The sequence below is a fragment of the Procambarus clarkii genome, chromosome 5 (genome assembly GCF_040958095.1).
Source record: "Procambarus clarkii isolate CNS0578487 chromosome 5, FALCON_Pclarkii_2.0, whole genome shotgun sequence".
In the NCBI taxonomy this organism is placed as follows: domain Eukaryota; kingdom Metazoa; phylum Arthropoda; class Malacostraca; order Decapoda; family Cambaridae; genus Procambarus; species Procambarus clarkii.
This window is the reverse complement of record NC_091154.1, coordinates 47,198,800-47,217,186: the sequence shown is the minus strand read 5'-3', so window position 1 is coordinate 47,217,186 and position 18,387 is coordinate 47,198,800. Positions and strand designations below refer to the sequence as shown.

Here is an 18,387-nt window from a genome sequence, read left to right as displayed (position 1 = left end):
TCGTCTCTTATCCGATTGTTCTTTCCACTTATAAATTCATCCACATGTCCGTAATTAGGACTACTGTTCGGAAAATCAGCACGTTACCTCCACGCCGACCTCTAAATCTCAAAGCTGTTATCTTCCATAACTTTCAAGAACGTCGACCATGCCTCGAGGTCCTCTTCCTTCGTGAGGGTGGAGCACACTAACAGTTGGGTCCGTTGGTCACACATCCAAACGTGACGACAGCCTGTTGACTCAATGGAGGGGAGTAGATGTCTGTCTCTCCACATGCTCCGGCCAGCACACGTTACCTCGCCCGGTGGTTCTGATTGGCTAACAGAAATTCCCGCCACCGGACGAGCCATACCGTGCTGACCGTTAACGACCTCCATGGTTGTTAACCTCGTTCTTCCTGTAATAATGAACATATGACTTAAATAATCGTGCCTTTATGCGATGAAATAACACGATACGATATATCGTGACACTCCTCCCCCCTTAAAAGAGTGTTATTCCGGAGCATACAAACTAATTTTCTCTACCGAATGTAGCATTATTCCTTTTTCGTCTATCCTACAAAGATTCGACTCATTCTAGTAATGACATGTCTTATCAGACATACCTTATCATTTTGTAGACATGTTGCCGTACCTACTGACCACTGATCTTTGGCGTACAGGATCTCCTTTGCCTCCGACTGCACACAAAATCTGTTTTAACAACAAATTATCTTTAAGTTTATACAAAAAATACATATGTACATTTTCTGAACACACCACTTTGGACGGTGTGGCTGATGTAAAAGTACTTTCCTGAAGTCTACCGTCCATCATCACTTCACTATTTTCTTTTCTAAAACGTTTTATTTCACACTGTCTACTGTTTTCTTTATACCATACTACGGGATAATGCGTCAGCCATTACGTTTTCCTTTCCTTTAATGTGTACTATACAGGCATACCTCAGAATACGAGTTTAATCCGTTCCTGGAGACGCCTCGCCTTCCGAAAACTCGCATTCCGAAGTTAATTTCCCCATAAGAAATAAAGGGAAATGAATTAATCCGTTCCTGACTACCCCAAAAACCCCACATCAAACTAAATTTTTATACCTAATTTACCTAATTCATCTAAATAAACCTACAAAACTATGTTCCAGTTATTACTTACCTTGCTGTTGAGTGCTGTAGGCGTATGGAAGATGGTGAGGAGGGGGGAGGAGGAGAGGAGTTACTGTTTGGAAGGGGAGTCCCCTTCCATAATCACATCACATAACCCCATGCCTTGTAACACTATGGATACCACTTCTCTTTCTAAATTTTTCAAACCAGCCCCTGCTTGCCTTAAACTCTTTCTTATCTGCATCACTCGTTGCAGGGGTATTCTTTAGAAGGTCTTCGTGCAACACCCTGGCTTTCTCACAAATAATGGCCTCCGAAACACTATCACCCCTCAACTCCTTGTCGTGTATCCAAATTAATAACAACTTTTCCACTTCTTCAAGTATTTGTGGTCTTTGTGCCGTTAATGTTCTTACTCCTTTTGCCACTTTAGCACCCATAATCTTATTTTTCTTCTTAAGTATAGTGCATATTGTTGATGTGGCTTTGTTGTACTGCCTACAAAGTTCAACAACACGTGTACCGTTCTCATGCTTCCGAATGATCTCTTGTTTCTCCTCTATTGTCATCCTCACATGAGCTTTCTGGCCTTTATCCTTACCACTGGCTTTCTTGGGACCCATGGTGAGATATATAATAACAAATTGTATAGACAAATCACCAAAAATCCAACAAAACACTGAAAATCCGCGAGAAGAATTGATGTGGGGGTAGTCACTGAGCGCGAGACAATGGTAAACTGAGGGGCGGAGGGGCGACGATCGCCGAACCACCACGCGCTAGGTCGGCCTGTACGCGTATCAACAAACTCGCGTCCCGAAGTAACCCTCGCCTTCTGAGACAAATTTTTGGAGTAAATACTGCTCGCCTTCCGAAAACCTCGCATACAGGGACAATCGTATTCCGAGGTACCACTGTATTTAAGTTATAGTCTTGTAATATTAGAGCCCACCTGGTTAGGCGTTGGTTGGTATTCTTCATTTTATTTAAAAATACGAGCGGGTTATGATCTGTGAAGATCGTAACAGGTCCTATGCCCGCTCCCACGTATACCTCAAAATGCTGTAGCGCCATCACTAAGGCTAAGGTTTCCTTTTCAATGGTACTATATGCTCTTTGGTTAGGTAAAAATTTCCTAGAGAAATAGGACACTGGTTTACAAGTTCCATTTTGGTCCTGAGTCAAAACAGCGCCCGCACCTATATCGCTTGCATCGACAAAGAGGGAAAATGGCTTCTGAAAATCTGGTGAAACCAATACAGGGGCTTCTGTTAGCAATGATTTCGTTTTATTAAACGATTCTTGACAGGCTTCGTCCCACTGCCACTTCTTATGTTTCGCTAAAAGTCCTGTTAATGGTGCTGCAATGGTTGCAAAATTTCTGCAGAATTTTCTATAGTACCCCACCATGCCTAGGTACCTGAGCAAATCTCTTCTCCCTCTAGGCACAGGGTACTTATCTATGGATTCAACTTTTTGTCTGACAGGGGCAACCTCCCCTTGTCCTACGATGTATCCAAGATATTGCAATTTTGCTTTGCCAAATTCACTTTTTGGGAGATTAATAGTCAAATTTACCTCTTCCAATTTATCAAACAACTCTTTTAGTTGATGAAGGTGTTCTTCCCACGAGTGTGAATACACTATGATGTCATCAATATAAACTGTACAAACTACCATTCCTTGTAGGATTTTATTCATGGCTCTCTGGAAACAACTTCCACTATTTTTCATACCGAATGGTAGTACTTTATATTGATAAAGACCGTCAGGTGTCACGAAGGCAGAGATTCTCTTGGCACTCTCTGAGAGGGGTATCTGATAGTACCCTTTCAAAAGGTAAATTTTAGATACGAACTGGGCGTGTCCTATTTGGTCAATACAATCCTCAATTCGAGGAATTGGGTAAGAGTCTGCAATAGTGACCGAATTCACCTTTCTGTAATCCATGCACAACCTATGTGTGCCATCTGGCTTTTTCACCAGTAGACAAGGTGAGCTCCAATCACTGTCGCTCAATTCTGCCAGATTGTTATCCAATAGATATTTTACCTCACGTCGCATAATTTCTCTCTTTTCAGGATTTATTCTATACGGATGTTGCTTTATTGGTCGAGCTCCTCCTACATTTACCTCGTGCGTAATTTCGCGGTGTCGTCGCGGTACGTCAGAGAATAGTGATAGGTATTTCATGAGAATCTCTTCTATGTCCTGCCTCCTTTGATCATCTAAGTATGTCAAGTGTGCATTCATCTCTCGTAACCACTGAGAATTAGAAATTCGGGCTCCATCTGCTCTTTCTAGCCTCTTATGGTTTAATTCCGTAAACTCATTGGAAACTGCGCACATTACAGCAGTGTCTAGTTGCCCATCCTCATCTCTATCCCAATACCTTTTCATTAAGTTTACGTGACATATCTGGGATTTTCTCGGTCTGTCAGGCATGTGTATTACGTACGTTAAATCACCAAGTTTCTTCTTGACCATATAAGGTCCACAAAATTTTGAATCATTTACCGTCCCTTTTACAGGTAGATAGACCAATACCTTATCACCTGCATTAAAACTTCTCTTTTTGGTACCTTTGTTGTAATATCTTGCCATGGTCGCTTGGGATATTTTCAAATTTTCCTTCGCCAGCTTTCGCGCCCTGAACAATCTGCATTTAAACTTTTGAACATACGATTCCAGATTATCTCTTGAATCTTCAGATGTTAACCGATCCTTCAACATAACTATAGGACTTCTCACCGTATGCCCATATACTAATTGAAACGGTGTCATGCCTAAGGACTCAACTACCGAATCCCTGATAGCAAACATTATTGGGGCATGGCCTCGTCCCACTGTGCCCCTTGCTCAGCACAATAAATTCGCAAAAGGCTCTTCATAGTGCCATGAAAACGTTCGATGGCCCCTTGAGATTGGGGATGATAGGGAGATGACCTAATCTGTTTCACATCCCAATCCTTCATTGTCTTACGGAACAGCTTTGATTGAAAAACACTGCCTAAATCGGATTGCAAAACCTTCGGCATTCCTACCCACGAAAAATATTGCTGTAACCTGTCAAGCAATATTCTGGAGGTTATCTTTCGCACGGGAAATGCCTCGGGAAAACGAGTCGCTGAGCACATGATGGTAAATAAGTATTCGTTCCCTTTTCTTGTTCTTGGTAGGGGACCTACGCAATCCACTATTATCCTTTCAAAAGGTTCCCCAAACGCTGGAATTGGCTTTAGTTGGGCTCTAAGAAGCGCTGGAGCAGGTTTTCCCGCTCTCTGACAGGGTAAACAAGTTCTGCAATACCTTTTTACGTCTGCAGTCATACCTGGCCAATAAAAATGGTCTTTTATTTTCCTAAGTGTCTTATGGACACCGAGATGTCCCGCCATTTCTAATGCATGGGCAACTTCCAATACAGAGTTCCTATAACCTTTAGGTACCATCACTTGATCCTTTTCAACCCAGTCTTTGTCAGCTGGCGCGTGGTCTGATCGCCATTTTCGCATCAAAACCCCGTCGTCCAGGTAATAGTAAGTGGGTGACGTGATACAAGCATTTCCTCCCTTAGCTTCCTTTATATATTCTTCAAATTCTAATTTCTGGGCAGCTATAAACTCTGGTTTGCTTACCTTTATGTGGGATGGTAATTGTGGTCTTACTTCCACTCTCACTGTACTTGGTGCGGCACGTTCCTCGAACAAGTCTTTTAGTCCAAAATCCACCTCTTCCTCCTCCATTGCAGAAGATACGTCCATCCTCTCTGGCACATCTCTTAGTCGAGCACTCTGCGCTCGGGTTACGACGCAGGCTGGATATACTTCTATTTGATCATCTTCCGAGGGATCATCCAGAATACTGGCGAGCGTTATGTTATTACATTCTTCATCTTGCAAATTGTTTTGATGTCCGTTTGGTACATCATTGCGCCGTACCTCTGGCAACACACTTGAGCCGCACAAATCGTTGCCCAAGATGACATGTACTCCAGGAATGGGTATGTCCGAGCACACCCCTAACATCATTTCATCTGTAAAGTAATCAGAGGTTAGCTTTACTGTACACACAGGTATATGCATCTCTGAATTTATACCCCGTACCTTAATTATTTGTCCATTTATACAAGATCTCTACTCAGGAATCAAGCTTTTCAGTATTAAGCTCTGATTCGCTCCTGTGTCACGTAATATTGTGACTTGTTGATCAGGCTGACCCCCAATGCTCACCATACCTTTGCTAATGAAAGGGTTATATCCTTTCGTAATGGACATCTTCTCCTGGGGCAATTCCTCCTTTAAATTTATATAAGGACTTCTGTATTTACTTACTGTGAGGGACACCACTCTTCTGCCTTGCCTACACTCTCTACTTAAGTGTCCAGGCTTGTTACATGTGTAGCATATTACCTGAGAAGAGAATCCTCGTCCTCTCGGACCACGTTGTCCATTATAATAGGATTCGCCACGTCTCCACTGTCCTGTACCTCGATATCTAGACGTTGTATTTCCTCCCTGACCCGAGGGTGCGCTAGCCTGACCCTCGAATTCGTCACCTCCCGGCGGAGAAAATTCCACATACCCCTGACTTTGTCGGACTATCGGCTTGCCAGTATATCCACGACCATCTCTACTGTTCCACGTATACCGTCTTTTACTACCCTGCAACTTTGCGTGCCCTTTTTCTTCATATTCCTGGAGACTTCTGTAAGCTTCCGTAATTACATCTGCTTTGTCCGCTGCTTCTAAGAGTGTTTTTATTCCTGCTTCTTGCACCTTAAACCTGGTGTCTGGAGTCACCATCTACAAGAATTTTTCCATTAACATCAATTGTTTCAAGTCTTCGAAAGATTCTACCTTTTCGGAACCCATCCACCTTTGGAATCTACGTTCCAAATATCTGGCTGTTTCAGCATATGTGCTCCTTTGTGTCTTTACCATTTCTCTGAACCGCTTCCGGTAAGCTTCAGGTGTCAGTAGAAATGACCTTAATACGCTGTTTTTCACAGTCCAGTAAATTTTACAATCTTCAAGAGAGAGCTGAGTATAGGCCTCTCTCGCTGCCCCAGTCAATCTTATTTGCACTAATTGGGCCCAATCCTCCTCTGGCCACTGCTTTAGTGTAGCAACTTTTTCAAAATGCTCAAAAAAAGACTCGGACTCTTCTGGACAAAATTGCGGAACCTCCTTTTCATGTGCCTTGTGATCATATGCTGCAGGTATAGGTGTGCTCTCCGAGTGTACCTCTCGCTCTCGCCTCTGAGCAGCCACAAATTTATTTGCTTCGATTTCCATTTGCTTCGTTTTCTCCTTTTCTAATTCTACACGCGTTTTTTGCTCACTTTCAAGTCGCACTTTCTCTTGCTCCAATTTCAGTTTCTCTAACTGAAACTCTCTCACTTCCCTCTTAATTTGAGCTTCCAGTTTCAAACGTTCCAATTCATATTCTAAACTTCCACTCCTACGAGACGAATTAGAAGACACTTCCTCATTATCTTGTTCCCCACTTTCCTTTGCACTCACATCTAATCCTACCGCTCCTACATCTTCGCGTCGAGACCTTACTTTATTTCCAAGTTCTTGTCTCATATAGACCACTTTAGTCGACACTAATTCTATCTCATAGTGTTCGGCGATTTTCTTCAGCTGTTCTTTCGTACAGCTCTCCAAAATCAATGGGTCCTCTTTTGTTATAAATTCTTGTACACGATCCATGATGAAACTTTACCTGGCTGGATACCTAGATGACTAGCAATGAGTGCTGCAAGTGTACACAGTGTGTCTTGCTCAAAACAATCCCGGACATGCCCCCATATGTGTTGGGATCGAACTATCGACAACCCAACACATTTAATTTAGGTTTATTCTGAATGTTTATCCTATGCTTCGTTGTACCACAACGAAGCATAGTACATGAATCTGAACAGGTGTCAGCCTCAGCCGGACCTATTGTCAGGTGCGACACACTTTGTGCTGAGGTCTGACAAAGGACAAGAAAATAAGATGGTATAAAACTTCATCATGGATATATTTGGATATATCTCTAATCACCTTATATACAATATATTACATGTATATATATATATGTGTGCATTGTACACAAGTACAGTTATATATAGAGAGAGAGAGAGACACTGCGACCATGAAATGGTCGTCTCTTATCCGATTGTTCTTTCCACTTATAAATTCATCCACATGTCCGTAATTAGGACTACTGTTCGGAAAATCAGCGCGTTACCTCCACGCCGACCTCTAAATCTCAAAGCTGTTATCTTCCATAACTTTCAAGAACGTCGACCATGCCTCGAGGTCCTCTTCCTTCGTGAGGGTGGAGCACACTAACAGTTGGGTCTGTTGGTCACACATCCAAACGCGACGACAGCCTGTTGACTCAATGGAGGGGAGTAGATGTCTGTCTCTCCACATGCTCCGGCCAGCACACGTTACCTCGCCCGGTGGTTCTGATTGGCTAACAGAAATTCCCGCCACCGGACGAGCCATACCGTGCTGACCGTTAACGACCTCCATGGTTGTTAACCTCGTTCTTCCTGTAATAATGAACGTATGACTTAAATAATCGTGCCTTTATGCAATGAAATAACACGATACGATATATCGTGACATTCTTCAGTGGAACATTCGTGGATTTTACGCCAATTTCCTTGAACTCCACCTTCTGATTTCACGGTTTTCGCCCCTTTGTGTCTATCTCCAGGAGCCGATGCTTGGTGCTCGTTTTGGTCCCTTCTTTGGCTATTCCTTCCCCCCCCTCCCCCCGGCTGTTGCTGGATCTCCTAACTCTTCTGCTCTCTTCATTCGCTCTGATGTTCCCTTACTTTTTCCGTCGCCTCTATACTGTTCTGCTGCCCATATCTTTGTGGGGATATGGTACACGGTTTGTTCCATTTATCTTCCCCCGAATGTTCTGCTTTCTCTTCCTGATCTTATTAAGCACCTACTGGACTCCTTGACACAGCCTGTGCTCCTGCTGGGTGATTTCAATTGTCGACATATCCTTTGGGGTGATGTTCTGACTTAACACCCGAGGTTGCCTTCTTGAACCGTTCATCCTCTCTTCTTCCCTGTCTCTTCTGAATTCTGGTGAGCCCACTCATTTGGACTCTCGGACTTGCCTCCTTTCCTGTCTTGATCTTTCTCTCTGCTTGTCATCTCTTTACTTGGATTGAGAGAGTAAAGTCTGCCCAGACTCCTGCCCTTCCGGCAGGACTGGTCAAGGTCCGGGTTCCTATACCTCTTCCCCCCGGTTTAGCTGTTGCTCCAGGTCCTGGCTCACTTGGAGACTTACCAGGGGCGAGTAGTCCTCTTGGCCCCGTGGTGGCTGGCCCAGCCGTGGTTTCAGGCACTGCTTGCCCGGTGTCCAAACCAAGTGGTTTTTCCGTGGCTCTGCCTCTTTCAGAAGATTGGCTCGGTTCGTTACGAAACTAGTTTGCTCTTCTTCTCGAGTCTTCGCGTTTGGTGTTTTTGACTTGGGTTTATCACCATCTGTATGGTGATCAGGTGGCTTCATTGATGGTGTCCCACCTGTTGGCTTTGTCTCGGCAGCAGTATGAAGTTTCCTGGCGGTTCTTCCGGTTCTTCCGGTTCTTTTTTGTCTCTTCATTGTTGTACAGGTACTTCAATTTCGGTTCGGGTGGTGTTGTCCTTTTTCTCTTGGTTGTTCCAGGACCGTCATCTTATGCCGAATACTGTCGCCTCGTATCGTGCAGCGCTGGTGGATGCGCTTCAGCTTACTTTCGGTATGAATGTTACTTCTGCACGGTTTCGCAAGCTGTCTCATGCGTTGTTTCACCTCCGGCCTGCTCATGCAACTCCTGAGCCGTCCTAGTCGTTGGATAGAGTGCTTTCCTTTCTCTCTTCTCCTCGGTTTGTTGTGGCCCCTTCAGTTCAGGATTGTTTTTCGAAGGCTCTTTTCCTGTTGCCATTGGCCTCTGGGGATCGGGTTGGGGAGCTTCATTTTCTGCTCCCTGCATTTCTGCAACCCAAAAGGGGTCCTTGGTTTGTTGATGCTTGGTTGGTCGGGCCGGGGGTGCATCATGTGTTGTGCCTGGTTGTGGCCCTCTGCCGTTATTTGCGCGCCATGGCTTCTGTGGCCGGGGTTGCGCTTTGGGTTGATCCGGTTTCTCTTCCCTGTTCGCGGGTACAGGTCTCTCAGGATGTCCGCAGGGTTATTAACCCTTACACTGCTCAGGGGTCCTTGGGACATTTACACCCCTGGGCGCAAGAAAAAAAAAATTTCAAAAAATTTTTGTCGTCTTCTGAACATGTTAACACTTTCGCGCTCTCGGCGAAGGTCACTCAGCCAACCGTATGTGCGCGCGGCGTTTTTATGGCTTAAGCATAAAAACAAAAATGTGTATACTCTTTTTACTTTTCTGACCTTAGTTTTCATGCTACGTATTTCATTTTGGTATCAACGTGTTCGCAATAAAATTCTCTAGAAGAACATCAGTAAAAAAAGTCACGAAAGCTATAGAGATACCAGCATGAAATAAATAAGTATGAAGATGAGTCGCCGTGAGCGCTCAACAGCAACAAAATGTTTTTACTCTTGGGATTATTATCACCTCTACAATTGTCCTACAGCCTTAATTTTGGTATCAATGGACTCCCAATAAAATTCCCAACACGGTGATATGAATATAATCGTAGAATAATGGTCCCGGCCCACCCGCAAGAGTGTGGGAAGTGGGCGCACTGTTACCCGGTAACGGTGACCGGACGACACATGTGCGAAACGTTGCTTTGAAAGTTTATACTTATTTCACTGTTCTGATATTATTATTGTATGTATGTCATTCATTTTTGTGGCAATGTTTTCGCAATAGAATGTTCTATGAGCTTAATTATACTACACAAACTTGGACCAAATAGGTGTACTTACCAAGGGAAGGCTGGTTGTGGAACAGTAAGTTGAGCATTTGTTCTTCACTCCACCTTCTTCAGGTTCTTCATTCCTGAAGTTGCTCAACAGATGGTTTGTAGGTGGAGTGAAGCTGTTGCGGGTGGTTACTTCTTCACCACCCAATACACCTGTTTCCGGTGGTAATTGGTGTAGCAGGGAACAACACAGAGTGCAACACCACAGGTCTTGCATCCATAGTTCGTGTCCTTCCTTTTACCGGACCGTGCGCATGCATGACACTTGAGACGTTTGGGCAGTCTGTAAATTTCATGTTTCAGTTTGTAGTTCATGCGATTTTCTGAATCAACAATAGGGCGGCCAGATCCTCTCGCTGGAGGTGTAACAGGAGTTGCAGGAGAGTCAGATTCATCTGACAAAACAGTTTCGTCAACTGGCAGTGTGGCAGACATCTCGGGTTCAGATTTGTTGTCTGCTTCATCTTGAGGTGGTGTAGTGAACAAAGGCCGCCTCACACCAGATGGTCCGGGAGTTGGCATGGCGTCAGCATTGGCAGGAGCTGTGTCATCATTTATGTCTGGAGCGTGCCGCAAGTGTTGAGATGATGATGTTGTTTTAGGCCACTCCTCTGTGTCCCAGTGCAATAGGGCCCAGATTGCCACTTCGTGGAACTGTAGGGCGTTAGCTTTTTTCGATCAGTTGTGTTGTATTTGTACAAAACATAGGCATTATGCAATGCCATTTGCAGGAAATAAAAGGTAATCTTTTTGGTCCACTTGTGAGTTTTCCTGGTAAAATGGTAATATTTAACCATTTGATCGAAGTGGTTCACACCTTTCCTCATCACTCGTTGCCGTATCATTCCCTCTAGCTCTAGGTACGCTATAATCGTTGTGGATTCCAAAATCTTCCTCCAATACCTCTACATCACCTTCAGCTTCTGATAAATCCTCCACAAGGCCTGGAATTTTCGTTGGTGTGAGCTTCACTCCGCTCCACTTCTTAAAAATTTGGGTTATTTTGTCCACTCTCGATGACTTGGAGGCTTCCTTGGGCGTAGAAGTGCTTGGGCCTTGACCTTGATCCATTTTTGATGAAGTAATTGGGTATAATCCACACGGAAACGGGTAAAAATGCTCGAGTTTGGCGCGTGAGGGGAGCGTGATCGACTCACGACACGTGACACGAAAACAATGGGCCCGTCACGTGACCGGGTAGGCCGACGCGCCAGGCGGCCTAGTGGTGAGAAAAAGAACTTCATGGCGCGTCGTTTGAAACAAACCCCAATGAAATCGGATTAAAATTGAATTTTATACAAATATTTTAAAAGTTGACATAACTTTATGTCCACTATGCGTTTACGTTAGACGAAACCGAACGCGCCGGCGCGTCCAGATAGCGCGAAAGTGTTAATTTGTGTCCCCTGAGCACGGAAAAAATAAAAAAAAATCGTAGGTGACATATTTTGGGCGCAATTGACCGAGGAAGTCTGGCAAAAAGTGGGCGTTGACAGAGCGGTCGTCAGACCCGGTCAGCGTCACCCGCGCTGACAGATGGGAGTTGCCACAAAGATATTATTACCTAATTGTTTCAATGTTTCCGATTGATTTTTTCTTAGTTTTTTTGCAGTAATATTATTCAATAGTGTGTATTGTAATATATTTATATAATAAAAGTGGTGAATAATGGCTATACTCAAAAGTATGATGTGCATATTAGTGATTCAATTATTATGTTTATAAAACAATAAACAAATAGTTTTGCTGCTATTACACTCTATACACAGGTTATATATAAGTATCTGCATGTTTTGGTCACCATAACGAACCACTAAGTGGGTATTGAGAGTCGAAAAGCAACGAAGAGTTACCGCCACACACCAGCCAGCCACTCGCTGCCACTCCCTCAACACACGCACTAAACTTTCTCCCCCAACAATACCATTTGTGGTGTTATTACACTATATACAGACGTTATATATAAGTATGTATATATTTTGTTCACCACAACTGTATAGCTAAGCTGGTATAGTTAGTTCAGGCACTAAGAGTCGTCGCTATACACAGATGGCGGCTGGCGGCTCCCTCACTCTTTCAAGGTCACACGCACTAAACTTTCTCCCCCAACAATACCGTTTGTGGTGTTATTACACTATATAGACGTGATATATAAGTATGTATATATTTTGTTCACCACAACTGTACAGCTAAGCTGATATAGTTAGTTCAGGCACTAAGAGTCGTCGCTATACACAGATGGCGGCTCCCTCACTCTTTCAAGGTCACACGCACTAAACTTTCTCCCCCAACAATACCTTTTGCAGTGTTATTACCCTATATACACATATTATATATAAATATCTACATGTTTTATGCACCGTAACTGTACACCTAAGCTTGTAGTGCGCCCAAAGAGCATAGTGGCCACCCTCTAAACAGCTAGACAAATCGTGCAGACGACGTCACCTCCGTCACCCATATGGCTCCTCCCAGCATAATCCTTTTGCTGTTATTACACTAATACACACATTATATATAAGTATCTACATTTGTGTTCACCATAGAGAACCACTGACCTGGTATGGTCAATGCAGACAATAACAGGTAGCCACACAGTCAGTAAACGATGCTGTCTCCCTCCATCTCTCAGCATCACTCCTCCCACAGCGCTAATTATTACAACAATCCTGCTATTATCACAACCCTGGTTATTTATATCACAGTCATGGGTCATCTGTAATATTGTCATCGCTAAATAATAACAATTATATATTTATTCTGACATTTTTCGGCGATGCTGTGGTCACAAGCTGAACATCAATGCTGTTCGCTCATGCTGCGTGCGCCGGCCTTGGTTGCTCCAACAGTACTGTGCCTCTCACACCTGAGAATATTGCCCACGATTTTTTTTTAAAATGGCATCTGTTTACAAGAGCCCTGAGGAAGCTACTGTGAACCCCGTGTAGCCGCGGGCCATTTGAATGAGGCCTGGCACCCTATGGCGTATATATACGCCATGCGCACCATGGGACATGTTACTCAGGGCGTATATATACGCCATGCGCAGTTTAAGGGTTAAGTCTAGCCAGCCTGCGGTCTATCCCCATGCCGACAAAGCCTTTGTCGCTTTGGGTCAACGGCTGCAGCGTGTCTCGACTTCAAGTTGAAGTGTGGAGCACCGACCGCCTTCCGGGCAAGTACCCTTCTTTATTTTGTCTTTGGTGAAGTAGCTCTGGGGAGCCGTAGGGGCTTCTCGCAGAAAACAAGCGTTGAATGTAATGAAACACCATTTTCTGGGCAAGTCCCGGAAGTTCTCTGACAACCCTCCCTCCCTCCCTCCGGTCGGCGGTTTACGTGTATTTTGATATCCAGCCTTGGAACTGCAGGGTGGATTGCCGGCGCAGCGGTCTGGGGCTCCCCCTTTCCCCTCCCGGGGAGGGGAGAGCTGCACAGACCTGCAGCACGGCTCATGTGACGTCATTCTTCTTTGCTCGTTTTCAATTGAGGAGTTTTGTCCACTCGTTTGTCTTTTTGCATTTTGTTAACCAGAATAGGGGTTTATTTTGTGGTGCTTACCTTTCTGGGTGCATGTCCCAGTCGATGGCAGATATAGAATGCTCCAAAATCACGTGTGTATTCTATGGTCCATTGCTCCTTGTGCTTCTCTGAGGGGGCCAGGTTCTGGCTTGTGGTCCCCGGTAGGCCTAGAACTCCATCCACATCGACTGATGACAAAGTTAGGGATATCCATATCAGCCTAGATAGCTTCAGGAAGCCTCCAGGACTCACCCAGAAAATGGTGTTTCATTACATTCAACACTGGTTTTTTACTAGACTTCCTCGTCCTATTGCGGCCAAAATATGCGACCTATGATTTTGTTATTATTTTTCCCATGATCAGGGAACCCAAATGAACACTTTTATAAGACTTTTTTTTTTTTTTTTTTTTTTGCGTGTGCTGGTGGGCATTGAAGGCCAAATAGCCCAGAGCAACTTAGGGGTTAATGTTTAATTTAATTTGTTAATCCCTCATTGTTTTCTTTTGCAGCTCATCCATACACCAGGAGGATTAAATTTGCTGTGCCAACATCAGGTGCCGTGAATGTCATGTAAGTGGCAGAAACACGATATATATTTGTGTGTCATTACTGAGTATCATAGAAAACAGCAGTGTAAAAAATACTGCATTTACTGCTTCATCGCTTAGGATCTTGAAGCTGAGCTGATTACTACAGCACACTCCAGAGACACCCTTATCAATCTTTTGACACATATTCATGTGCACCATTCATCTGAAGTAATCCTTGTGTGTTACTAACACTTTTAAGTTAATTGAAGCTGATGTAGATTCCAAGTGAAATGAGAATATTTAATTAATATTTATTGAATTTCATTTACGTTTTTAGCATGGAATATTGTGTGAGAAAAATATTTAATTGTTACTGTACTTTAAGTAAAATCTTTGAAAAACTATTGTATAGAAGTAGATAACTGCTGTATCACGAATATAACATTGCAAGTTCAGTTACTGTGTATTGTGAAGGAATCTTAATTGTTGTGATGAGAGGATCACATGTCTCTCTTTACTTTGTCCCTTCATGTCACTGTTAATCAAAATTCCTGTATCATCTAACTACACTTAGACATATATGCACATTTGTAAATATAGGAGTCTTAGCATATTATTGTGCAGTGTAGGGTAATGATGATCATGTAAACACTTTTCTTTTTGACTGTTATTAATGAACTATATCAGTACTGTACTTGATAAACATACAGCATTGTATATTTAGTGTAGTGAAATTATTTTGGTGTTCTGTGGTTAGAATATTTATCTAATCACATTTTACTTTGATAACGCACATGGCAGTGTACATTGAAAAAATAATTAAAGCTAGCATTCAGTGTGTGTATTCCTTTAGAATAGATCTGCCCGAAATGCTATGCGTGTTAATGGATTTGCATGAATGTAAAAATACCTTTCTTATGTAATCTCACAACCCATTGTACCTACTTGCAAATAAATTATTATTATTATTATTATTATTATTATTATTATTATTATTATTATTATTTATTATTTTGGGAATTAAAGTTGTGTAAATCACATCCCACACGCATTCAGAAATAATTAAAGTTTTTAAGTGTATTTTTTGTGAGACTTGACTTAGGATAAAACTCAAACAAAATCTTCCTAGAATATGCAAAACTATTCACATAGTAAAAATGTCACTTACTATTGATGTTTCAAAACAGTTCTGAAAGAAAGCATTAACAAATATTTCCTATAAAAAAATAAACTTTTGGTATAAGTTAAACAAAACAATTGGTAGATTATACATAACTACATAGTTATGGCTTCTGGAACTACCTCCCAGACACCTTCATCTTTCACTACCGACCACATTAATGCTCACTTAGAAAAATCTAGTGAAGCAAAGCAAATGAGAGTTCATTCAGAAGACAAACCATATCAGTGTTCAGAATGTTTAAAAGCCTTTTCACAAAAAAATAATCTAGTAAGACACATGAGAACTCACACAAAAAAGAAACCCTATTCATGTTTGGAGTGTCTTAAAAAATTTTCACATAAATATAGTCTTGGAATTCACATGAAAACTCATACAGGTGAGAGACCATACAAGTGTTCACTGTGTCAAAATGCTTTTTCACATAAACTTATTCTAATAACACACATGAGAACTCACACAGGAGAGAAACCATATAAATGTTCAGTATGTTTGAAAGACTTTTCACAGAGAAACAATTTAATGAGACACATGAAAGTTCATACTGGAGAGAAGCCACATCAGTGTTTGGAGTGTCTAAAAGACTTTAAACATAAATATAGTTTAAAAATACATATGAGAACTCATACAGGTGAAAAGCCATATCAGTGTTCTGTATGCCAAAAAGTCTTCTCACAGAAACTTACTCTAGCAACCCACACAAGAACTCATACAGGAGAGAAGCCATTTCAATGTTCAGTGTGTCTGAAAGAATTTTCACAAAAAAATAATCTAATGATTCACATGAGAACTCATACAGGAGAGAAACCTTTTAATTGTTCAATGTGTTTAAAAGTCTTTTCAATTAAAAAAAATTTAGAAATGCACATGAGAACTCATACAGGAGAGAAACCATATCAGTGCTCGGTGTGTCTAAAAGACTTTTATAACAAATACGACTTAGAAAAGCATTTTAGAGTTCATTCTGGAGAGAAACCATATCAGTGCTCAGTGTGTCAAAGACATTTTTCACAACAAAATAGCCTTGCCACACACATGAGAACTCATACAAAAGAGAAGCCATATCGATGTTCAATGTGTCTAAAAGACTTTGCAACAAAGCCTGCTCTTGGAAAACATGTGAAAACTCATACGGGAGAGAAACCATACCAATGTTCTGTGTGTTTAAAAAAGTTTTCAGAAAAACATAATCTAGTGAGACATATAAGAACTCATACAGGGGAGAAACCTTATCAGTGTTCAGTGTGTCTAAAAGAATTTTCACAAAATGATATTGCAAGACATACGAAAACTCACACAGGAGACAAGCCCTATCAGTGTTCTGTGTGTTTTAAAGATTTTTCAATAAAATGTAATCTAGTAACACACATGAGAATTCACACAGGTGAGAAACCATATTGTTGTTCTGTTTGTGAGAAAGACTTTTCACAGCTGTCTACTCTAAGAACACACATAAAAATTCACAAACAGAATCCATAGCACACTTTTAGAGTTTTAAAGGCAGCTTAAAATCTGCTTTGGTAATTCACAGGGGATTTATAAATCACATCACATTACATAAATCATAAATTACTGCTAGAGATCAGTCAATTATGCCCATATGCATAGAGGAAAAGTGTTGAGAAATCTTGGGCCTTTGATGTTGATTGAGTTCACTCTCAGCATGCCTATTGCATCTCTGCTTTTCAGTGGGGCTATTTTGCGCATCTTAGCATCCCTTCTGGTCTCATGTGGTGCTATTTCTGCTTGCAGATTTAGAACCAGTCCTCCTTGTATTTTCCAAACATAAATTATAATGTAAATCATATTTTTGAAACCACTACAGGTTTTCAATTAAATTTTCAGTCAAGTTACCTGTTATCTGTCACTTATTGATAGATATTCAGCAATGTGTATATTCCTAGAAATCCCATACTTAAAATGAAATTAGTACTGCACAGGCCAAAAATTCTGGTAAAGTTTCACTGAAGAATTAGTTAGGTTATGTGGTCAGTTGAGAAGCATTAAATGTTTTTGCATTAATAAACTGTGTAATTCTTCTGTATTTTCTTTTCATCATTTACAAATAGTAGATTAAATTGTTAGATGTGAATTTATATATGTAATGAATGAAAGGCAAGCAAGTCTTCCCTGACAGTAGTCAGCCTCTGTATCACACACACACTTTTCCCCATAAAACATTGACAGTTGAGAGGCGGGCCGAAAGAGCAGAGCTCAACCCCTGCAAGCACAACTAGGTGAATATATAAAAGGTGTTACAAAAGTTGGAGCAATAGGCAGGAGTAAAAGATAAGGTGCTCCAGTGGATAAGGGAGTATCTAAGCAATAGGGAACAGCGAGTAACTGTGAGGGGAGGGAGACATCAGAGTGGCGAGATGTCACCAGCGGAGTCCTACAGGCTCTGTACTTGGACCCATTCTATTTCTGATATGTAAATGATCTTCCAGAGAGTATAGACTCATTCTTCTCAATGTTTGCTGATGATGCAAAAGTTATGAGAAGAATTAAGACAGATGAAGATAGACAGAGATTACAGGACGACCTGGAGGAATGGTCTAGAAAATGGCTACTAAAGTTTAACTCAGGAAAGTATAAAGTAATGAAATTAGGGAGAGGGAGCAGGAGGCTGAACACAAGGTACCATCTGGGAGGTGAAATTGTGCAAGAGTCAATTAAAGAGAAAGATCTGTGGTTGATATTTATTTATTTATTTATTTATATATATATATACAAGAAGGTACATTGGGTTTGTGAGAATACATTGGATAGTACAGCATTTACATTCTTGTAAAGCCACTAGTACGCACAGCGTTTCGGGCAGGTCCTTAATCTAGCAGATAATTTTAAGTAGGTAATTTCAATCAGAATTGATAAATGATAATATGATATCACACCGAACCTGTCCCCAGACACCCCACATCAAAAGGATATCATCAACAGCATATGTTAGATTGCCCAACATAAGAACTGCCTTTAGAAACATATGTAAGGAATCATTCAAGACCTTGTATATCACCTTTGTCAGATAAATCCTGGAGTATGCAGCTCCAGCCTGGAGTCCATGCCTAGTTAAACAAGACAAAGTTAGACAAGATTCAGAGGTATGCCACCAGACTCATCCCAGAACTGAGTGGTAGGCGGAAGTCGTGAAGGT

General features: G+C 41.8%; 1 protein-coding gene across 4 annotated transcripts in view; it reads left to right on the top strand.

The window, feature by feature from the left end:
• The window catches only part of LOC123763654 (zinc finger protein 84), a 114,732-nt gene extending 97,462 nt beyond the window's left edge, over positions 1 to 17,270 (top strand). For all 4 annotated transcript variants that reach the window (XM_045750919.2, XM_045750927.2, XM_069302171.1 and 1 more), the window contains one exon: positions 14,033 to 17,270. In XM_045750919.2, the coding sequence (XP_045606875.1) occupies positions 15,339 to 16,712 (1,374 nt within the window). In that variant the 5' untranslated portion in view covers positions 14,033 to 15,338 and the 3' untranslated portion in view covers positions 16,713 to 17,270. The remainder of the gene's footprint in view (positions 1 to 14,032) is intronic.
• The last annotated feature ends 1,117 nt before the right edge of the window (positions 17,271 to 18,387 follow it).